Source organism: Crinia signifera, chromosome 5 (genome assembly GCF_055691185.1).
Source record: "Crinia signifera chromosome 5, ASM5569118v1, whole genome shotgun sequence".
Classification (NCBI taxonomy): domain Eukaryota; kingdom Metazoa; phylum Chordata; class Amphibia; order Anura; family Myobatrachidae; genus Crinia; species Crinia signifera.
This window is the reverse complement of record NC_139221.1, coordinates 111,312,567-111,337,155: the sequence shown is the minus strand read 5'-3', so window position 1 is coordinate 111,337,155 and position 24,589 is coordinate 111,312,567. Positions and strand designations below refer to the sequence as shown.

At 44.7% G+C, this 24,589-nt stretch overlaps 1 protein-coding gene across 2 annotated transcripts in view; it reads left to right on the top strand.

Moving 5' to 3' along the window:
* The window catches only part of CDKAL1 (CDKAL1 threonylcarbamoyladenosine tRNA methylthiotransferase), a 794,854-nt gene that overhangs the window by 204,746 nt on the left and 565,519 nt on the right, over window positions 1-24,589 (top strand). For both annotated transcript variants that reach the window (XM_083187848.1, XM_083187847.1), the window contains exon 7: window positions 18,035-18,155. In XM_083187848.1, coding sequence (XP_083043974.1) covers window positions 18,035-18,155 — 121 coding nt within the window. The remainder of the gene's footprint in view (window positions 1-18,034; window positions 18,156-24,589) is intronic.

The following is a 24,589-nucleotide window of genomic DNA, read 5'->3' as shown; positions in this document are numbered from 1 at the left end:
TTTGCATCAACAGCACAGCATAACTAAAGTTTAGTGTTATGAACATTGCAAGGCTTTTCACTGCTTACCAGAAATACAATTTAAAACAAATTTGTACAGATCTTTAACAACAAATCCAAGCAGAGTCACATTTTTTTTATAGATATTACAATGATGAAACTTGGATCTTGCTGTTTAGTCCTAAGGCAAAACGTCAGTCAATGCACTGGAAATAACCATATTCGCCAAGAATGAACAAAGCACATTTAAAGCTTGTTAATGGTTTTCTATCATAGTGTTATTTTGGCAGACTGGGTACTAGAAGACGCTACAGTGAATCAACATTACTACAAAAATATTCCAGAAACCTAAAGGGACAGAATAAGAAAAAGGTGAAAATTATGGGAAAATGGTTTCACCCTACATTGGGACAATACACCAGCCCACACAGCATTTTTGGCTGGGAAACATATTGCAGTGCTAGAACATCCTCCATACTTGCCAGACCTAGCACTGTGTGACACTTATCTTTCCACTAAAGTCAAATCTAAGCTCAAGAAAACTTATTTTTCATCAGTTACTACTGTAAAAAAGAAAGCAACAGATCAGTTGACAGCGGAAAGATCATGAGCCACAGCACAAATTTGGATGCATAAGGGAGGGGAACGTAGTTGAAATGTACTTAATATAATTTTTTGTGTGATTATATTATCGGCAGGGTCAGGAATGGACATAGCCGTTGCCTCTGTAAGGAAGCCATTTATATACGAATTAGCCAGATATCGTCAATCCAGTGCTAGTACAAAACGTCACCCTGGTTCCCTCCAATGCACACTCACACGTCCCATCAATTATATTCTTTTGACGATGGCACACAATGGATATTTAAACCAAAAAAAACACATCACACATTTGTGGTTCAGTGTAACATTTCAGTCCGTTATGAGTTTTGTCACACACCCACATACATTTTTTAAAATAAAATAAGTGCTGTCTGATTGGAGGCTAGGGACAACTTCTTCAATTGTCTTCTTTAGACAGATTTATCCATTTTACAATTAGGCACTGTCAATCTGAGCATATGGATTCCATAGCAGAACGCCATATTTTAAATGTGATCTCACTAATCTTCTATACATTTTCTCGCTTCTGTTCCTCCGGGACATCTCCTGCTAAGTGACTCGATTAATAATTTAGTCAATGGCATAACCAGCTTCTCTTTAAGCACTTCATATTCTTCTATATGGAACCAGTGACTGCTCTCATTTTGTTTTTAGTGTTTTATCAGGCTCTTGTACTCAGTACTGTAACTTGTCTGCATTCTTGTCATCAAATAATTTTTTTACCCTTTCTCTGGTCTTTGAGGAGTGGTATAGCAGTATTCAGGTTACAATTATATCAGTATTTAGAAGGCAATGTAAACAGTATGGAGATGCTGCGTGCCTTTGCACAAATGAAAAATAGATAAAAACCTATATCTAGTAAGCCAGATCCTCAGCATCTCCCAGGTACAGCTCAGCACTGCAGGACTTGGTATATATGACTTTATTGAGATTGACATTTCTGGGTATGGCACTCCATTTTCAAGAGCATAATAGACAAATGTATCATAAATATATATATTATTATTCCTGCTGTAAGCCTGACGAAGGGGCTTCAAGCCTTGAAACTGTTGCTAGAATAAAAGTAACCTTCTTTTCACGAAAATCCTGGAGTGCCGTGCGATGTTCTAACCCCTAGGGGTTCTCATCTACCTGACGTGTGTGTGTGTGTGTGTATGTATATATGTGTGTATATGTATGTATATATATATATGTATGTATATATATATATATATATATATATATATTCGCAGCAAGTGAAAATACATCTAGCTTTCGAAGCATTTGCTTTGAGCAGGCTTACTAGTAATAAATAATATGTTTATGAAAATTGATCAAACCTACTGTTTTTGTGCTACTTTCCCCCTTTTATCAGATGTGATCTACCAGACTGCTACAATCACTGACTTTATTGAATCCTCCGATTTATGCCTTTATTGCAGGGTCTTGACTAGATCAAAATGCAGTGCTTATTTTGGAAGCTGCCATCCCATAAAATTATTTTGCCAACCGCAACCCAAAATTAAACTGAAGTTCAATAGCACCTAAAGGCGGATACACACTGGGCGACTTTGAGCTGAAAGTCGTTCAAAACAGGAGGTTTGAGCGGCTTTCAGCTCAAAGCCGCCCAGCGGTGAGCGCTGCTGCGGGCTCCCGCAACATTGCCTTCTGGGGAAAAGCATCTGGATAAGTGTGTGTGTGTGTGATGATAGGGTATACAAATCTATTTAATATTAAGGCAGAGGCTGACAAGCCATCAGGCAGGTATTACTCATAGTGCAGGCAGCAGTGGATCTCATCCAGATGTTCCAAATATGAGACAATGCTATGAACACCTGACCACCTCCAGACAGGAAAGCCTGGCATCCATGGCCCTGCATTAAGTACCAGAGCCAGGACCTGGTATTCAAGATGAGGCCGGATTTACTCCTGAATATAATTGTCGTGAATGGTGCAAAGATTACTGCATTATGTTTTGGGTTGAAATTGCTCCTCTGCAACACTTGATGATGTCGGTGATTAGGTGATGGGGAGGGGGCAGCATGGCTCTCGTTAACCATGTCCCTCGTTAACCATGTCCTCAGTCTTCAGAACATGGAGTGCGATGAAAGACATAGTTAACGACCCGCGGGACCGTGCGTCGCTAATTATATGGTGCGTGCACACTAGATGAAATGCAACGATAATATTGTTAGTTATCATTCATATCAATAAACTTAAATCATCTAGTGTATAAGCACCTTCACAATATAGTTAAATTTACATTACTAGATATTATACATAGTGTTCACTCTAAAAAAAATTTAGGGCAGGGTGCTGAAAATGGGGAGAGTACATTTTTCAGTCCGGAAGGCATATTTTACATTTTAAAGGGCAACATGATAGATGTCAGAAGTACGTGATTACGAAATGCGTCGGGGCGTGGCCTGGCGTTGCAGTCTACCCATCTGATGTGTCTGGAAGCCTGAGTGTAACCGCTCCGACGTCTACTGTGTCTGAGACACAAGTGTTCATGCTGTTGTCCTGCGGTGGTTAAAACCGCCATCTGTGGTACGTCATTTTATATCTGTTTCTACTGGAAAAAGAATCTTTCTTTTTTGTCCACTAGGGGGCACAGGAGTTCACGCTGGGTATGAGAGGTGAGGTAGCAGAGCGTGCACCAAAGGGTTACAAAAATGTACCCAGCATGCTCCCTGCCTCCCTTCTCCCTCATAACCCGCCCCCTGACCCTGGGTCACCAGTTTTTTCTTTGGTGCCAAGGAGAGAGCAGCACCATTATCGCGGCTGTTAGAACAGCCATGGGTTAGAGCTGCTGCGGCGGGTGCTCTTTTAGTGAATCACCGGCAGCGCAGCTCCATCACTCGGCGGCGGCGACGGCAGCGCTGGCGACTGGGCTGGGGACTTCCGTCGCGGGACCCTCTCTCGGAGGCTTCCGCATGCTGCACTCCGTCCCCGGGCAGGTAAGCGGCGGTTCCCTGCTTGCAGGGAGCCGCGTCTAGCAGCGATCCCCCCCCCCCCCCGTTTGTATGGGAGTCAGCGGGGGGGGGCAGGCAGTGGGGGTCTGGACTGCTCCACCTTTCCACTAGATCACCAGGGACAATTAGTCAGGCTATGTCCCGGGGGTTGATGCCTGAGGGGGAGGTTAGACAGCCTGGGAACCTACAGCCATACACATTGGAAATGTTGTATATTGGGCCTGGTTAGTACTTGAGTGGGAGACCACATAGGAACACCAGGTGCTGTAGGTTAGTCCCTCCCCCAACCCCTGGGGAAGTGCTGAGGCTTGCTCTCTGATTGCCCCAGGTGTCCCAGCTCCTCGTTAAGGTCCTAATCAGCAGCCATTCTGGCACTTGCTGGGTTTAGAGACGGAGGCTGCTGGGATTCTCCCCCACACCCTGCTCCTGGAAGCCTGGTGTGTGTGTAGTATTTCTCCCCTCCTGCTGCTGGCTGGATTGTTGAGCTCTGCTGATGTCTTCTTTCCAATATCATTGGAAGCTTGAAGACAGCCTGGGATCTACAGCTAATGCTGTATATTGGGCCTGGTTAGTACTTGAGTGGGTGACCACATAGGAACACCAGGTGATGTAGGATTGCCCCAGGTGTCCCAGCTCCTCATTAAGGTCCTAATCAGCAGCCATTCTGGCACTTGCTGGGTTTAGAGACGGAGGCTGCTAGGATTCTCCCCCACACCCTGCTCCTGGAGCCTGGTGTGTGTGGTATTTCTCCTCTCCTGCTGCTGGCTGGATTGTTGAGTTTTGCGGATGTCTTATTTCCAATATCATTGGAAGCTTGAAGACAGCCTGGGATCTACAGCTAATGCTGTATATTGGGCCTGGTAAGTACTTGAGTGGGTGACCACATAGGAACACCAGGTGCCGTAGGAGTACGGAGGGTGTAATGGTTAGCATTACTGCCTCACAGCACTGAGATCCTGGGTTCGATTCCCACCATGGTCCTAACTGTGCGGAGTTTGCATATTCTCCCCGTACTTGAGTGGGTTTCCTCCGGGTACTCCGATTTCCTCCCACAATCCCCCCCCCAAAAAAATATATATATTTTTGCCCCAGGTGTCCCAGCTCCTCATTAAGGTCCTAATCAGCAGCCATTCTGGCACTTGCTGGGTTTAGAGATGGAGGCTGCTGGGATTCTCCCCCACACCCTGCTTCTGGAGCCTGGTGTTTGTGGTATTTATCCTCTCCTGCAAATGGTACTCTGATGCTGTCTTCCTTCCAATATCATTGGAAGAGATGAAAGTTTAAAACACTGTCACCATTCATAGTATTGGCTTTGCATATACGGTGTCTCCCTTTCAGCTTGCTGAATTGTTGAGTTTATCTGCCCATACCAAATAGCTTTGCTAAAGCTTTGTGGGTAAGGCTGCAAGTGTGTTGCTTGGTTGTCAGTGTTGTAACTGCTGGTGTTTTTTGTCTTTTATCATGGACAGTATGCCTAAGGCGAAACCTGGCAAGGAGACTCCATCTCCGATGCAGCGTACCTGTAGGGTATGTGTGGACATACTCTCTCGGCAGGAGGAGGATATCTGTTCCAGGTGTTTGGCCCTTGAAGCAGATCTTCTGCTGCCTTCACAGCAGGAACCGGCCTGGGCTTCGACCTTGACTCAGGTATTGACATATTGACCGCTTGTCAACTCCTTACCTCCTGCGCCCCTGCCCCCTGTGCCCATGCCCCCTGTGGCAGTAGCCAGCACCAGTGTTGGGGCAGCTCCTGCTTATGTAGAGCCCCCTTGGTGGCAATCCTTTGCACAACCTGTGCAGGGGTTGACGGCTACTCGGGCGGGCAGGGATTCCAGGAGGCAGTGTAGGCAGCAGAGTCCCGATGCGGGTTCTCCGCGTTCCGATTCGGATTCCAGCTCAGTGGCGGAATCCGCAGAGGCCGATGACACTTTGTCCTCAGCGGAGGTAGAGTCTCTGATGCAGGAGGTTAAGGCAGTCCTCCAGAGGGAGGATGAGGCTCCTGCCCCTAAAAATAAAGACCTGCTTTTTAAGCGTCTTAAGAAAGTATCGGCCCAGCTCCCGCCTTCGGCCCTAATGGAGGATTTATTGGAGACTGCGTGGTCTCAACCGTTTAGAAAGTTCCAGCTTTCCAAGCGACTTACTACTTTTTAACCTGTTCCTCCCACAGAGAGGGCTAAGTGGGAAAATCCTCCCCTGGCGGATGATCATGTTGCGCGATTAGCTCGCGCTTCAGTACTGCCCATTTCGGATTCTTCATCTTTGAAGGACCCCTCTGAGAATTTCCTCAGGACTGCTTTTCACTGGCAGGGGCCATTGGGTGTACCACGCTTGCCGCGTCATGGGTGGCCAAGGCAGTGTCTGAGTGGGCGGGCAAGGTGGAGAGAGTTTTGTCCGACGGCACTAGTCCTTCCTCTAGATTTTCCTCATCCACTAAGGGAGCCAAGCCCTGCACCAAGCAGCCCTGGGCTACCAGACGTCCAGTGGCTAAACAGGTCAGGGAGGTGGTATCCAGGGGCTATGCCCTGACATTCCGGTTCCCCCCTCCTCAGTGTTGTTTTTGCACGGGTCTTCCAAAGGACCCAGCGAAAAGACAAGTGCTACAGCTTTCCATCTGCTCTCTTTTGGACTCGAACATCATTGTTCCAGTTCCTCAGGAGCAGAGGGGTCAGGTCTTCTTCTTCACCCTATTCTTGATTCACAAACTGGATGGTTCTCACCGTCCTATCCTGAATCTGAAGTCGCTCACTATTTTTCTGCGAGTGCCGAAGTTTCGCATGGAGTCCCTCCATTCGATCATTCTCTCACTGGAGCCAGGGGACTTCATGGCCTCGCAAGATATACTTCAAATCCCCATCCGACAGGAACATCAGCACTTTGAGGTTCGCCCTTCGGGTCGAACACTTCCAGTTCAGGGTGCTACCTTTTGGTCTATCTACGGCTCCCAGGGTGTTCACCAAGGTGATGGCGGTCAGGGCTGCACACCTGCACCGGCTGGGGGTTCGGATGATTCCATACCTGGATGGCCCACTGATTTTGGAAAGTCCCCAGACCTACTACGGAGTCATTTGCAGGTCGTGATTACACTTCTGTTATCTCACGGTTGGAGGATAACCTGGAAGAAATCGTTTCTTACTCCTTCCCAAAGGACACTTCACTTGGGAGCTCGGCTGGGCACTCGGTTGTAGAGAGTATATCTTCCAGAGGATAAGATCCACTCCCTTCAGAGGAAGATTCATTCCCTTATAGGTCACAGAAGGGTCTCAGTACACAAGTGTATGGTGGTGTCTTCGACATGGTAGAGTATACACAGTTTCACTCGCGCCCACTTCGGCTTTACACTCTCAGCCAGTGGACAGGAGATCATACTCGTCTAAGGAGTCAATTGATCACACTGTCCCCGAAGGTTCGCCTGTCTCTCACATGGTGGTTAAAGACAGACAACTTGTCTCAGGGCCGCCCGTTTTGGATTCCAACCTGAGTCTTGCTTACCAAGGATGCCAGCCTACGGGGCTGGGGAGCGGTTTGCAATTCTCAATCTTTTCAGGGTCGCTGGACGGCTCAGGAGAGTCGCCTTTCGATCAATCTCCTGGAATTGAGAGCAATCCTTCTGGCTCTTCAGAGGTTGGGGTCCCTCATCCGAGGGTGCCCTGTAAAGATCCGGTCCGACAGCACCACGCCTGTGGCCTTTATCAACAGGCAGGGCGGGACATGCAGCAAAGGAGCGATAAAAGAAGTCTCCAAGATATTCAGGTGGGCGGAGAAGCAGATTTCTGCAATCTCTGCAGTCTTCATCCCAGGGGTTCTCAATTTTGAGGCAGACTTTTTAAGTCGGCAAGATAGTGTACGCATTCCCCCTGTTTCAACTCCTACTTCGCCTTCTGTGAAAGTTCAGGAAGGAGGGAGGAATGATGATCCTAGTGGCCCCAGATTGGCCCCGTCGAGGTTGGTACGCGGATCTATGGAACCTGTTGGTAGCCTCTCCTCTGAGTCTACCTCTGCGTCCAGACCTGATTTCACAGGGGCCATTCCGACACCCGGACTTGAGTCGCCTGGCTTTGACGGGCTGGCTGTTGAGGTGTCCCTCTTTAGAAGTTTTCCGGGCACTTCAATCGTCTCCTTTCGAGCCTCTGGAGGAGGTGGATCTGAAATCCTGGAAGGTGGCTTCTTGTTGGCTATTTCCTCAGCACGAAGGGGGTCTGACATGAGTGCATTATCATGGAAACCGTCTTTTCTGGTATTTCACCCGGACAGGGCGGTTCTTTGTACCAAACTGGATTTTCATCCAAAGGTGGTGTCTGAGTTTCACCTTAACCAGGAAATAGTGGTGCCTTCTTTTCCAGGTTCTTCTGAAGCTGAAGCTTCTCTTGATGTAGTCCGTGCGTTGCAGATTTATCTTCGCAGGACTAAGTCAACTTGTAAGTCGGGTTCACGGTTTGTGTTTTATGGGGCCAATAAGAGGGGCTGGCCCGCTTCCAAACAGTCCTTGGCGAGATGGCTCAGATCAGTGGTTCGCCAAGCGTATCTTTCCGCACTGATTACTCCCCCGGAGGGGATTACTGCACATTCTACCAGGTCTGTGGGTACATCCTGGGCCGCTAATCGAGGCGCCTCGGCTGAACAGCTCTGTAAGGCGGCTACTTGGTCCTCTTCCCAGACCTTTATCAAGTTTTATGCATTTGATACCTTTGCATCGGCTAATGCACAGTTTGGTAGACATGTGCTTTCCGCAGTCCAGGAGCGTCCCCCACCCGTGAGGGGACAGCTTTAGGACGTCCCAGCGTGAACTCCTGTGCCCCCTAGTGGACGAAAAAGAAAATAGGATTTATGGTCTTACCTTGATAAATCCCTTTCTTTGAGTCCATAGGGGGCACAGGACGCCCTCCCAGACGCACCTGGTAGCGGGGCTTCCTATGTAGGAAAGTTCCATGGCTTTAGGGCCTGTATGCTATGTGGGTGTGCGTTTGCTCTTCCTTCTTCTCTGGCTCTGCTCCTACCTTGGGCTTGCTAACGAAACTGGTGACCCAGGGTCAGGGGGCGGGTTATGAGGGAGAAGGGAGGCAGGGAGCATGCTGGGTACATTTTTGTAACCCTTTGGTGCACGCTCTGCTACCTCACCTCTCATACCCAGCGTGAACTCCTGTGCCCCCTATGGACTCAAAGAAAGGGATTTATCAAGGTAAGACCATAAATCCTATTTTTTAAGAATAAAGCATCATTACATATTACACTATGGAGTGCTCTTATTTATTTTTCTAGTGTCTGTACATCTGTGGCATCCAGGTGATTGAGAGCTGCCCGGTCAATATAAAGGAACCCTTAGTGCATTGAATAATACTGAACGGGACTATTAACCCCTTTGGGTGTGGATGACCACACCAATTCATGGTCATTAAGGTTTTTGGTTTGCGCACTTATTTACCCATGAACAGACTTTATTAGCCCAGGACACAGTGGGAGTGATGCACTTGATAAGATCTGACCCACCATACACTAGGAAGCTGTGTAAATATGGCCGCCCTGATTATTCTCCCTGGCATCTTCTTTTATAGATTTACACACGACTCCAGGAGGGCTGGGTTTGCTTTGGCGGGAGAAGCAAACCCAGCCCTCCTGCATCACATATCCTAAGCAGACCTAGTCTGCATGCAAGAGGAATTGATAGATGCTGTCAGTCACAGCTCCAGGGCTGAGGAGGGCGGGACTGTCAGCACAGCTAGGGAGACTACAGGCAGGGCTGCCATCAGAAATTGTGGGACCTGGGACAGTCACAAAAGGCAGCACCCCCCGCTCCCCACCATATTATTCATTACATGTTATACTGCATGGTTTAATGCCTATGACACATTATGCTACATGCCGTAAATGACGATTACACATTATACCGCACACCGTAATACCCCTAACACATTATGCCACACATAGTAATGCTCATTACATATTATACCACACGCCGAAATACACATTAAGCCCCACACTGTACACCTTGGCAACCTATATCATCCTGAGTGTCGGACAAACACATTTACTGTTTTATATTTATTTATATATAGTAGAGAATAGGTGTCACTCCCCAGACTTCAAAAATGACACCTGGAGACATGGTACAGGGGGTGAGGTGAAGGGGCGAGAGATGTTTAGGCGATGGGTGGCGTGACGAGCTGAGGTAATGGGGCGAGATGGGGTGAGGTGAGAGGGGTAAAGCTGACATGGGGGGAAGATGTGAGGTGATGGGGGACGAAAAGGGTTAAGGTGAGGTGATGGGGAATGAGATGGGTTAAGGTGACATGGGGAAGGAGGTGAGGTGATGGGGGGGCGAGGTGAAGGGTTCAAAGGGCTGAGTTGAAAGGGGCAAGAGGAGGCAGCACTAATTTTAACTAGTATCATCGGGCCTCCCATTCACTAGTGCCGCAGCAGTGGGCTGTGCTCCCGACTGCTGCTTCTGGTCTCTCATCGCCGGACGCCGCTATGCAGTTCCTTGTCTTTCAGCGCTGGCCGCTGCTGCTACATGCTCTCCTCTCCCAGCGCTGGCTGCCGCTGCAGCTCCTCATCTCCTGGCTGCTGCAGCACCCTGACTCACCCTCCACACAGACTTGACAGCTCCTTTTGGGTCCAGCACAGTATGTACAATATGCTACATCCCAATACACGCCACACTACATCACCCTACATCACTACACTACATCCCCCTACCAGCTGCACCATATCACTATGCTACATCAGCTGTCACACACTCCCCGCCGGCTGCTGCCCAACATCAGTGGCCATCCGGCGCCACTACCTGGCATCAGCAGCCACACGGTTCCCCTGCTGGCCAGTACCTGACATCAGCGCAGCTGTTACCCGGAACCTACCGCTGGCTTTTGCCTGAATCAGCGGTTCCGCCGGTCACCCAGCCCCCCGCGCAGGATCAGAGACAGTGCCGGTCCCACAGACGCCAGCCACGGGCCTCACTACTCTCGGCCACAAGATAATTATATATATCAGGGCTCGACATAAAATGTTGAAATCTAGGAGCCAGGCCGAAAGTGTAGGAGCCAGACAAGCTTAAGGGTGCGAAGTGACAGGGTGGGGGAGAGGTATGAGAGAGGGAAGGTGATACTTGGTGAGGTGCCAGGGGGCGAATGAGCAAGGTCATAGAGGGAAAGATGAGAGGGGTGAGGCAACAGGGGAGCGATAGAGAGGGGGAGGTGGTTGGTTGGGCAAAGGGGCGAGGTGGTGAGTATCCCTTATCCAAAATCTTTGGGATATATTTCAGAATATTTTTATATTTCAATGATGTATCATCATTTACGTTGTACAAACACATCAAAAACATGAAATACACACAAATATATTCTATTTGTGAATGAAACAAGGTTTCAAAACAAGAAACAAAGTTTGTACTATCTCAGATACTGAATTAGAATAGCAATCAATCATTTTCTTGCGCATACTTAGTGCCAGTTACATATCATGTCCTCAGTAGTGCTGTACAAATGTTCCCAATGTATGGTTTTTTAAATCCTTTGGATAAAGGATACTCAACCTGTAGTACAATAGTCTATGTCAGTGGTGGCCAACCTGTGGCTCTTGAGCCTCATGCGGCTCTCCCCCTTGTAAAGTGCGGCTCCTGCTGCTCGCCGCCCACCGTCTGTCGTCTGTCCCAGTCCCCCCTGCTGCCGGTTCCCTGAATCCCTTCTCCTTCTGAGGGGAGGAGAGCGCGCATCGCGCATCTCTTCTACCCCTTACTGTGCATCCTTGTGACTGGGCCGTCCGCCAATCAGAGCTCGTAGGCCAGCAGCCAATCAGGAGCCGGCCAGTGAGCTTTGATTGGTGGGCGGCCCAGTCACAGGGAAGTGAGGGGGAAGGAGACGCGCGGTGTGCTGTGCTCTCCTCCCATCGGTGACATGACAGGAGGACTGCAGGGGGACACCAGACTGTCCTCTCCCCGCCTGGCAGCAGCAGCAACAACGGTGAGTGCTGCTGCTGGGAAATTTGCACTGTGGGGGCATAGCAGTTTGTGGCACTGTGGGGGCATAGCAGTTTGCGGCACTGTGGGAGCATAGCAGTTTGTGGCACTGTGGGGGCATATCAGCTTTTTGGCACTGTGGGGGCATATGTGTATCTGGCACTATTGGGGGCATATGTATATATGGCACTGCACTATTGGAGGCATATTTGTATCACACCCACCCAAGGGGTCAAAATAGACTACGCCCCTTTTTTGGGCGCATGCGCCTTCGGCGCACGCATGATGTCGGCTCTTTAGCTTGACTACCGATATTTTTCGGCTCTTTACCTCTGACCGGTTGGCCACCCCTGGTCTATGTTGTATATCCATTATATTTGGAAATATTATATTAAACTGGGTACTTGTGTAGTTTCATGGCGCCACAGTGCGCACAGTCTGTGTCTGAAACTTGGCAGCCTGCCAGACGCTCTGTGTTTACTGTGCGCGTGCCGCTCTAGCTGTTCTCAGCGCAGCGCGTGGCTGCTTTCCTTATGTAAGCTACGTTATCAGCATAGTGCTGGGCAGCAGCAGTGCACCCAGCGCTGACAGGTCACTGTGGTACTTGTAGTTCCACAGTGAAATAGGCAGTCCTGCGCACCGCTGACAACCCGGCAATTTAGACGCTAAAGCATCTAAATCCAGAGACTCCCTGAACCGGACACCCCGGCAATTTAGAAGTCTAGATTTAGACGTCTAAATCCAGACTCCCTGCAAACCGCTAAGATGGATGCATCTAAATTTATAAATAAATTATAAAGTGTGGCGAGCGCAGCGAGCCACCGAGCCCGCAGCGTGGCGAGCGCACGCGGATACCTTCACAAGTATCTGCGTCCCCTCGCGGGCTTCACAGGTATCCGCAGCTACGCGCTGCGCTGAGAACAGCTAGAGCAGCACACGCAGAGTTAAACAGAGCCTCTGGCAGGCTGCCAAGTTTCAGACACAGACTGTGTGCGCGGTGGCGCCGTGAAACTACACAAGTACCTTAAACTGTGTTTGGCTTTAAATCCTGACTTTTTTTAGGTACAGTTCAGCACATGTTTTTATTATTGCTATAATATGAGAAACATCAACATAATTGCTAGATAACAGTGCATGAACAGTATTTAAATGAAATCTGGGTACTTGTGTAGTTTCACGGCGCCATCGAAATCTGAAAGATGACCATTTTGGCTAACATAAAGTCAGCCTGGAGATCTCAATGGCTGCCATAAACCTTTATCGGATCCCACAGCCATGACTGGGATCGCATATGATATATTATATGTAAAAGAACTGCATATCATATGTCCTATGCTATTCTGACAAATTGTATGCGACTTCTACCCTCCAAGAAGTTGCATAAGCGTCTGGGAACTTTTACACTAGTCTTTAAATATTGCATTCTGCTTTTTATGATAAACAAGTCAAACCTTCCCGACACAACAGATGCATTGTTTTCTATGAGGTGTGATGAGACTAGCTTACTGCAGACACTGCCACTGTACTAACCTCCTTGAACTTGATATGAACTTGTATTTCCACCCTTTGTAATTCATGATGTGTCCCAGAAGAGTGCACAGCCAGGTTATCTTTTATGTCTCCCTTGCTTGACACTACTTTACTGCTCTTTATGAGACCATAATGTGATATGGTATCAAAGAGGTGGATCAGCCACCTATAAATCCACAACGTAAAAAAATCTATGCGACCACTCAGCCATATATGGACTTATTTGTAAAGGTATTTTTCATAAAAGCTTGTACTACTATTGATATGTGCCAGTGACATCTTTCTAAAAGAAATGCTATTGTATAGTATCACAGCCAGCAATCTGCTTTAGTTGATCTTTTAAGACCTGCTTAGTAGAACAGGGGGGAGAAAACTGCTAAAACAACGTATCAGGCAATTAAGACCAGACATGGAAACTCCGTGCATGATATGTCCTCTTTCCCTTGCAGTATCATAAAGCATTGGACAATGGGGGTGATTCCGATTAAATCTTTTCCCAGCGTGTTCGCATAAAGGGCTGATTTTTGTCGACTGTGCATAGTTATTTATGCGCATTTGCAGCCGCTGTGTGCAAGCACCACGGAAGTCCGGGGGGGGGGGGGTTTGATGGCAGTTCGGGGGATTCGCCCATGAGAATGCCCAGCATTTCATGAGTGTTCCCATTAAAACACTGGGCGCTCCCATGGAAATTCCCCTATGGTGCCTGCCCGCTTCCCACCACAGAGGTGTCCCAGATCTGCAAGCTCTGGAGAACTCATGCAATGGACACCGACAATCAAATGATTTCTCCCCTGCACCCAAGGCTGCGAATGGATGATAATGCTAATCATCCATTTGCAGCTGTTCGGTGAATAGCGGCGTGCGAGGGGGGCAGGCGGCGTCTGGGGGACTCGCAAGGCTGTGAAGTTCACAGCCTTGCAAGTCAACCAGAATAAGGTCTGTTATAAGCTTTTCAGAACGATTAGCACTACAAAGGGGTCTTTTTCTATCACCTTGCTTGATTAGTGTGTAGGGCCTGATTCTGCACTGGGGACCGATGGTGCAGTTCTGTGCATCCACGTGTTTGCGCATGTGCACGGCCACTCTACTTGGATCAGTCTCCGAGGCGATCATAAAGGAGGGCGGGGGCGTGCAGGGGGCTGGATTGGGGAATACCCAGCATTTTATGGGCATCCCCATGAAAATGTTGAGCAATCCACAGGGTATGCGGACGAGCCGATGCCTCCTGGTGGTGGCTGATCATATCCGCACCCTCCCCCTCTTCGGCAGAGACTGAGGGATATGAAAGTCTGTTCAGACTAACTTTTTATAAAAAAAAAATAATAAAAAAAAATTATTAAAGCACTGTGTGATGTACAAAAAGATACACAGTATAAATTGATATTTGCTTGGTGTTGTAATTTCCATCAAGAAAGATTAACAGAATGGTACGGTAGTATACAAAGACTAATACATATCAAGTTCACATACATCAATAAAGTGTGCTTGTGAATAAATTGAACATTATAATATGAATGTTACAAAAACATAGTGCATCATAAAACAAGATAAAATAAAAATATGTACTCTCCCCCTCTCTCACGAGACACCCGACCCACACCTCAGATACATAGATGTTTAGCTTATGGTCGAATCTAATGTTATGGGAGGATCATTATATCTAAGATGTAATAAATACCAGGATGTATTTTGTAGACTTTGTCGGTGGATATGAGACATCAGATCCATCAGTATTGCAATATAACTCTCCCAAACTGTGAAGAAGTTGCCAATTTTTGAATCTTTGTTCAAGCTGACTTCAACCCAGTCCATTCGAAACAAATGGAATAGTTTACATTTAAACAATGGAAAAGGTGGAGGTAAGGGAAATATCCATTTGTGGAGGATAGTTTTATGGGCCGCTGCACTTCTAGCCAATAGAAGACCTCTACCACCCCTGCTAACTTTTGTGGAGGATGAGATTATGCCAAAAATACTCCAATCTGGTGTGAATTGGATATGATTGACTAGAGAAGACTCTCAAACCATACTTGTAGCCAAAACCTTCAGACTATCGGACAGGACCAAAAGTTGTGATATAAATCTGCATATGGTTCCCCACACCTGTTACATGCGTGGGAGGTGGAGTGACCCATCAGGCAGCTCCGATGGGGAGAGAAGTATGCTCTGTGGAAAATGTTTAGAAACCCTTCCTTGTATGAAGAAAATGACTTAGGGGGTTATTTTGGTTCACTCCTTCTGGCAAATTTCTTCTTAGATGGACAAAACCATGTGCACTGCAGGGGGGCAGATGTAAAATGTGCAGAGAGAATTAGATTTGGGTGAGTTATTTTGTTTCTGTGCAGGGAAAATACTGACTGCTTTATTTTTACACTGCAATATAGATCTCACTTTGCAGTTAAACCCCACCCAAATCTCTCTCTGCACAAGTAATATCTACCCCACCTGCAGTGTACATGGTTTTGTCCATTTAAGAAGGAATTTGCCAGGAGTGAACCAAAATAACCCCCAAAGTCCTGCATGACCTTGTAAGCGCAGCAAGCAAATGTCTAATTTCATAGTTCGGAAATTTGGGCAGCCATTGAGACATGCCACTATTTAAAGTAGAATGGTCATTGTCCACCCTGAAATATCTGTAATAGAGGGAAATGGCTTTCTGTAATACCGTGTTTCCTCTATAATAAGAAAAAAATCATCTATCATAATCAAAATCAAGAAAAAACACCATAATGGTGTCCATACACGTCCCGATGCGGACGTGCATTTTCAGCTTAACTAGCTGTTTTTTTTTAATAATCTACCTTTTAATCTGTTTTCGGAACATGCAAACTATACAAACTTGCATACTACAGCTAAATAAACTGCATTAAACACTTTAATATTTGTATTATTACCATAACAAAAGTTGTCATTATGTAGACTAATTGAGATGAACTTGAGAGTACTTATGATTTCCTATTGGACTGCTAATCCCCTGTGTAATTAGGAACCTATTGATCATAACATGCATGGCCAGTACAAGCCATAGATGAATAAGTAGATTGTATGTGTAAAGCAACTTTGCGAACGTAGATAATGGGACCTTTTGTCTCCTTGCAGTAGCATAATTTTCTGCTTCTGCCTAGACGTTATTAAGCACATGACATCATATGTATATAATAGAATTACCTATTATGCTATCAGGCTATTCTTGCTCACCTATTCATTAACTTCACTATGTCCATGAGTGCCTTATCTCTGTTGTATCTCTGAGCCAACTGCTGTTTGACTCAGTGGTCAATCACATCAGAACATGAATAGCCCATTTATTCTCTAAATTGTTTAATGTACCTTTAAACTAATTAGTGAAGAAGGGTCTTGATAGATGGGTGTAAGTTATTTTAGTGATTTTGAAGAAAAAAAATTGTAGAAAATATATATTTTTTTTAACCGGAGTGATAGCCAAAAGTAGCATAATATAATGTGATTATTAGTGCTTAAAAGTTAACAGGAATCCTGTATAATAAAGACCATCGCTGCTCCTCGCCTCTATGGGGAATAATGATTTGAGAGCCGGTGGACATTAGTATTATGTAGTTCCATATTTTTTACGTGCTTGTAAGTAGTTTGGAGATAATCCATAAGACAGCATGCTAACATAACAAACTAGAAAGAACTACTGTTTTAAAAAAACAACATCTTACATTTGTGCAGTTCTTTATTATGAATAAATTATCTAATAGTCTCCAAAAAATGATCTAATAACGGCAGAAAACTGCAATGACAGACCACATAGCTGAATAGTATCAAAATATTTTTGGCCATGGATTTTGGAAGCCTCCACTATGATATGTTATGCACAGTGAAGATCATTTTTTAATGAGCAATGGCAAAACTATCTGTACCTACTGGTAGTAACTGCTGTAATTGCTAATGAAGTAGAGGGGGTGTGTCAACACCATTTGTAGCAGATGACCGTATGTATTCAAAGATAGATGTGGTCATGCCTTCACGATTAGTTCCTCCTCTAAAAACTAGGTGCGTCTTGTGGAGCGAAAAATACAGTATTACCATAATGCTGTGGTAAAACTGCAGCAAGAGCCGCAATGGTTTAAGCAGATGTTATAGATATGTATGCAAATCAGTAGAGTACAGTTAATATTTGTGGATTAAATGAAAAATACTTTAAAAACAAAAAAATAAACAAGTTAGTCTAGTCAAAATGTTCCATATTTTATAATGAATTTAAAGCTAATGTAATCCTCTTACAGGTCTGTGTATGGAATGCTGACCAGAAAAATAAGTGAATAATATTGTTTATGGTAGAAGTCTGATATTGTAGTACATACCTCTTTCAGGTATCATTAGGTCATTGTTATTAAATAAAAGTTTTTTGGGGACATTCAATCCCGAATCCGACTGTGGGGTTGTTCCCGACATGCGGATTCCAGTTTTTTTTTTTTACCCTTTCCGACTGTAACTTGACAGTCTGTATTCATTGTTCCGAGTGCCGGAGTGGCCGCGTTTTGTCGGAAACAGAGGGAAATTCTGCAATTAGCACCTATTTACAGAAATACAGATTCGACTTTACAAGAAAATACCAAATCTGAAAGCCTTCAGCCCTGTCCGAAACAGCAGCATTGAATAGGCGAGTGCCACTATTTCTGCCGGTGGAAATAGTGGCACAGATGTTATTTATACAGTATTAAGTAATTTTGTACAGCATATAAGCTTGTATAGCCTATGTTTCAAGCATGCATACAATCATGTGTCAGTAGGAGGTTTATCCCAAACCACAGCCATCTGCACAATATGTAATAACTTGTTTCCAGCCTCATTAGTCTATTAGAAATTCTTCCTGTCCCCTTTATTACTACAGCATGTCTTCCCTATATATTTTCTTCACTGCTAATGTCTGTTTTAAATATTTAAATGTTGCCATTAATATATTTGGCAGAGCGAGATGAATTATACTGAAGTGGCGTGACTTGTGTTTGTGTATTTATGTGCTTCGTTTGAAGGTCACTCTGTGCGACTGCTGGGTCAGAAAAAGGATAATGGAAAACGGTTGGGGGGAGCTCGATTGGATTTGCCAAAGATTAGGAAGAACCCACTGATAGAAATCATTTCCATCAATACAGGGTAAGCTTCTTTCAAATTTGCTCATAAAATATTCAGTGCTGCCTAAGAATTCAATTTCATTTTTCTTAGCCATAGTGCTGTTCTGCAGCTCAACTTATTAAAGGGGAACAAAAATCCTCAGAAACCCTGTGGGATTCTAAATAGCATCTTTCAAAAGATAAAAATATTCCCCCAAGTTCTATTTAATTTGCTGTTCTTTTCCTCCTTACTTGAATCAACATTATCTCATGTTACTGCTGTTTTATAGTATGCATCATATATATTCATGTTTGCTGTTAATTTTCTGCATGATACATCCCATGTGATGACATAACTTATATTTATTACTATTCATTGAACATAGGTGATTGACATGTCTGCCCTAGGTGTAGTTTTTTATTGATATATATATATATATATATATATATATATTAGTAAAAATCATTGCGTAAAGTATTTTTAAAACCTCATTCCTGCTGCAATTGTGGAAATCGATTTATAATGATGCTGATACAAACTATTTTATTTGCTATAATTGAGGCAGTGCTTGAAGTATGCCAGTGTGAGGCGGTATGACATACTAACAAAGTATGTGTTAGTACAGCGCCAGGAGACCGCTTAATCCAGTGCTAGGACCAAGCGTCCTCTCCCAACACTGGAAGTGTGATGGGATGAGTCCCACCGTACCTGTCAGGAAGCGTCAGCTGCTCTCTCTTTTAATCTTGCAGCTACCGGTGACCATTAAGAGGTGATGTTTTTTTTTTGTTTGTTATTTTTTGTGGCCCAAACTCCAACCTGGTTGGGGGGGTCAATTGCAGCTCACTTCTTTATAGTCAGACACTGCTAAGTAAAAAGAGCTTCTTTCAGGACCATGAGGCAGCTTGGGCCACCTCAACTTATTTTATCCTCCCTAGACCATCAGGGTTGCTGGGCACTAGTCCCATGGGTGCAGCCATGCCACAGGTCTCTTGCGCATGTTGGTAGTCAGAGAGCCCTAGGCAATTTCGGTCCAGGTCACTAACAATACTAGACAAAATATCCCCATTAAAGAACTCATTGATGAATAATGGGAGCCATCAATGGCATTAACATAACATTGTAGAAGCCCAAACAGTTGTGAGTTTAGTTGTTTGTTGTCAGGGCAGTGAAAAGGGGTTTATGTTTGAAAATGGCTATAGCCAGCTAATATTGATATGGGGGCAGATTCTCTAAGCTTCAAAAGTGATAAAATGGAGAGTGATAAACAGCCAGCCTATCAGCTCCTTGTGCAAATAATTAACCTAGGTTAATTTTTAGAGCGCTTATTTATGAGTGGTTATCTTAGTCAGCTGCTGCTTACGGGGGTGGTCAGCTCCCCAAATATACAGAAAAACAGAAAGAACAAGGTTTAAGCAGCGCTTTCACACAATAATTTCAAGTGTATGCATCAATCTAATCGTAAAAAATTATATTTAATAAAATAATACACATAAAATCACAATATTAAAAACAGTAGAATTGATAGGACCACTAATTGGAGTAAAGTCACCACTGATGTTGGTAAACCTGCACTGATCTTGACAGCAAATGTCCAATGGATTAAAGAGGGAGTCCGTCCATATGTTTGTATATCACCTGTGGATGCTTGGTTGATGGCCCGTTGGCAGAAGTTGGTATAGCCAGCCCGGGAAACCTTTGTTTGTATGTGCAATCCAATTAACAGGAGTAGTTGGTCGGTCTGCAACCTCACTGGTCAAAGTTGTGGACAGGAACAGGATCAGAAGATTTAGCAGGAAGTCAAATGACGATTTTTGCAAATGGTGGCAAAGTGACTCTTCTCAAAAGGGTGGTCCAAACGCACCAACGCGTTTCGCTGTGCTAACCCACAGCTTTGTCAAGGTGTACTCTACTGGTGGAAGTCCATGATATTTATACCTAACTTCCTGTATGGTAATTTGCATACATTATTGATGCATACACTTATTCCTTAGAAAAAATTAAAACTATGCTTGCTCGGAGATACACTAACATATTCAATTATATGAATTATACTTAGAAGTATCATTTATACATAAACAACATATATTTATTGCATCGGAATTCTTTAACATCTATAGTAGTTCCGGATCACCAAATGATGTCACTTCCTGGTGTATAGGAAATTTCTACCCCAATTATGTTATCGTTATACCCACAATCAAGGTAAGTATTTTTGTTCCACAAAGTTTGTTCTAGTGTTGGATTTGCTTGCCTGGCTTAGGGGAATGTCTGAACTTGATGCCGATCGTTAGATACATATTGGTAGTCAATATGGAGTGACAATACGGGGGAGACTACCAATATGTATCTAACGATCGGCATCAAGTTCAGACATTCCCCTAAGCCAGGCAAGCAAATCCAACACTAGAACAAACTTTGTGGAACAAAAATACTTACCTTGATTGTGGGTATAACGATAACATAATTGGGGTAGAAATTTCCTATACACCAGGAAGTGACATCATTTGGTGATCCGGAACTACTATAGATGTTAAAGAATTCCGATGCAATAAATATATGTTGTTTATGTATAAATGATACTTCTAAGTATAATTCATATAATTGAATATGTTAGTGTATCTCCGAGCAAGCATAGTTTTAATTTTTTCTAAGGAATAAGTGTATGCATCAATAATGTATGCAAATTACCATACAGGAAGTTAGGTATAAATATCATGGACTTCCACCAGTAGAGTACACCTTGACAAAGCTGTGGGTTAGCACAGCGAAACACGTTGGTGCGTTTGGACCACCCTTTTGAGAAGAGTCACTTTGCCACCATTTGCAAAAATCGTCATTTGACTTCCTGCTAAATCTTCTGATCCTGTTCCTGTCCACAACTTTGACCAGTGAGGTTGCAGACCGACCAACTACTCCTGTTAATTGGATTGCACATACAAACAAAGGTTTCCCGGGCTGGCTATACCAACTTCTGCCAACGGGCCATCAACCAAGCATCCACAGGTGATATACAAACATATGGACGGACTCCCTCTTTAATCCATTGGACATTTGCTGTCAAGATCAGTGCAGGTTTACCAACATCAGTGGTGACTTTACTCCAATTAGTGGTCCTATCAATTCTACTGTTTTTAATATTGTGATTTTATGTGTATTATTTTATTAAATATAATTTTTTACGATTAGATTGATGCATACACTTGAAATTATTGTGTGAAAGCGCTGCTTAAACCTTGTTCTTTCAGCCTATCAGCTCCTACCTGCCATGGCACAGACTGTGTTTGAAAAATGTCAGGCAGGAGCTGATTCGCTGGTTGTTTATCACTCTCTATTTTATCACTTTTGAAGCTTAGAGAATCTGGCCCATGGTGAGTAGTAGATTGCTGGCTACTCCATTCTTACAGCTGAATCAGCGCGGCAGTATCTGTGCTTTACACAGTTCAATCTCAGACACAAGTATTCACTGCCTCATTTGTGCAAATCTTGCATTTGGACGGCAATTTGCACGATTCCCGGACAATTAAATCTCCCCGTATTGGAGCAAAAATACTTCAATAAAGCTAAAGAATACTAATATATACTTATGTTGCTTAAAATATTTACTCTTCATACACGCGGTAGTATTTTGGCAATTACACTAAACCTTAGCTGTCGATTTCATTTATGAACATGTGATGCTGCTATGGGAGAGCCTCTGTAAGAAAGGGGAGAATCAGGCCAATACACTGCCAGGGAATGATGGAATTAAAACACACGGCTCCTACATCACTTTCAATCAAATAATAACGTTCTTGTGTTCCCATGTGTCTAAGCGTGGAAGTCAAAATGTGCCATGTGTGATGTTTTACCCATTAAGCTGAAACCAGAGATTCCCTAGCTGTTTTAGTATGGCCAGTGAGCTCAAACATGGCCCATGATCATTTGCTGTGTTTTTCTTAACTGTTAGCCTGTGATGACTAAAGTACCTTATTTGACCTCCTCTTCCATGGACAGATTATGACATCTGATACTTTTTACCTTGTAATAAGGTTGCTATTTTATTAATTTCACCTGAAAAATTGTACATTTATTATTAACATATGCATAGTCTTCCACATGTGTTTTTTTTTTTTGTCTCAACACTATTCTACCGTGTTCTCACTGCGAGTGAGAAATACACGGCTTTTAACCCATTAAAATGCCAGGGACTGCAGGGACGGACCCCCGTTCTCATTGCAAGGCAAATTCCTGGGTGAAGAAGTTCTACCTGGTAATTTGCCTTTTAACACAGGTTTTTATGCAGTGAGAACGGGTCAACCAGTGTCTGCATACCCGGATCTCAAACAGGAGTAAAAAGAAGGGTTTTACCCGTGTATGAGATCCGGGTATGCGACCCGTTCACACTGCAAAAAAACTGTGTTAAAAGGCAAATTTCCGGGTCGACATGCTAGACCCGGGAATTTGCCTGCAGTGAGAACGGGGTATAACTCGTGTTACTCATACCCCTTTCAGACAGAAAATCCGCCAAAATCCGGGTAGAACTAGGCTGAATGGTGCTGACCTCCTTTCACACCGCAACAAAAACCCAGGTATTTCCTGTGTCGACCCCTTTCACACAGAAGCTGGATTTTTCCTGCAAAAGTCTGTGTGTCTGAAGAAAAGGACAGCTTCTAAGGTACACAGAGATGAGGTCATGATAAGTGGGAGGTGTTTGCTCACTGCATTGCATTAAACATGGCTGACAAGTTGCTGAACCCAGAAGTCATGAGTGCTCTGTGTGTTTTGCTGTTTACAGCAAATCAGAGCATTATGCAGATGCTTACACTGTGCTACCTGGCACAGTATTATGCCAGGAGGAGAAAGGCACAATTTTTGGTGGAGAGGGCTTCCACTTGACTCAGGTATTTGTGCCGGAGGAGAGCTTTGATTTTGTCCAGTGTTACCTCCATCCTGAAGTCTAAAAGTGCCTCAAACCGGGCATTTTGGGCCAGAGACCGCAGGCATGGAGCAGCTTTCTGGGCAACTGTGGAAGCTTTTGCACCTGAGCAGCGGCTGGCACATTTTCGGATGTCACGAACTACCTTCAACTACCTGCTGGAATTGGTCACCCCAGCACTTACAAGGGAATGCACCAATTATCAGAAGACCATCGAGCCATGCAGGAGACTGGGGATTGTGCTGTGGTGGTACGCAACCCCAGGGGAATACCGTACCATCTCATGTCTTTTTGGTGTGTGCATTTCTACGGTGTGTGTACTAGTGCAGGAAGGCATAGTTGTAGAGCCTTTACCAACGTTTCATCTGCTTACCACAAGGCAACCGACTGGATGAGACCATAACAGGCTTTCTGCGAAGAGGCTATCCGCAGTATCCTGGAGCCATCGATGGGAGACACATACCAATTATTGCACAAGCACATAACCCAGCGGATTACCATAATCGGAAAGGTTTTGCACTCCATCATCCTGCAGGCTGTGGTGGACCATAAGTATTGGTAAGTAGTATGCAGTGTTTACATGTGAGTGATATGATTGGGCCTGTATATTGTTAAACACAAATAAGTCTTCTGTTCCGTTTCACAGATGTCTACATTTTCTGGCCTGGTCGTGCACATGACTCACAGGTACTTGCCAATTCAAACTTGTTCCAGATCGTAGAGGAGAGGTGGCTGGTTGTGCCCTAGAGAGGTACATTTGTCTATTTTTGAAAAAGTTTATTTTACTGCAAAATAATCATGCAATAGATGTATATTGGGGTGAGTGTCCATCATATTAAGTTGTACAGCTAGGGTGTCAAATGTACTTTGCTAAAGCTTCGGAATAACTACACATCCCAGTATGCTGTGGCACAGTTAAAAAGCTGAAACAATGTCAAGGAATGCTGGCATGTGTTCTTTAACCACTGCTGTTCTCGTCTAATATACAGTAGATAGAGACACAAGTAATCCAACATACACTTGCCACCTATACTATTCTAATGTTGTTTTTTTTACCGTCACAGAGATCAAAGTTTGTTTTTGGGGTGGAGATCCCAGTCCATCTTATTGGAGATGTGGCATACCCTTTGAGGTGTTGGCTTATGAAGGGCTTCGCGCAAAATACCCCACTGTCTCCTGACCAAGTCCACTACACCCACACTCAGAGCTCGGCTCGGATGGTGGTGGAAAATTCCTTTGGTAGACTCAAGGGGCGATGGCGGTTTCTACTGAAGAGGAATGACATTGCCATTACCCTGGTTCCGGATGTGGTGGCAGCTTGCTCCATTCTGCACAATGTGTGTGAGCTACAGAAAGAGAACTTTTTACCTGAGTGGAATGTGGTGGACTATGACCTGGCTGATACCCCTGTAGAATCAGCAGGCTACGAGGGTGAGACAAGTTGTTCCAGTGCTGAGGCTACCCGTAACACCCTAACTGTTAACTTGCATACTATGACACAGTAGAAGGACACATGGTTTGTATGTTTGGAATAACTTGTTTTATTTTGTTCAAAATGTTT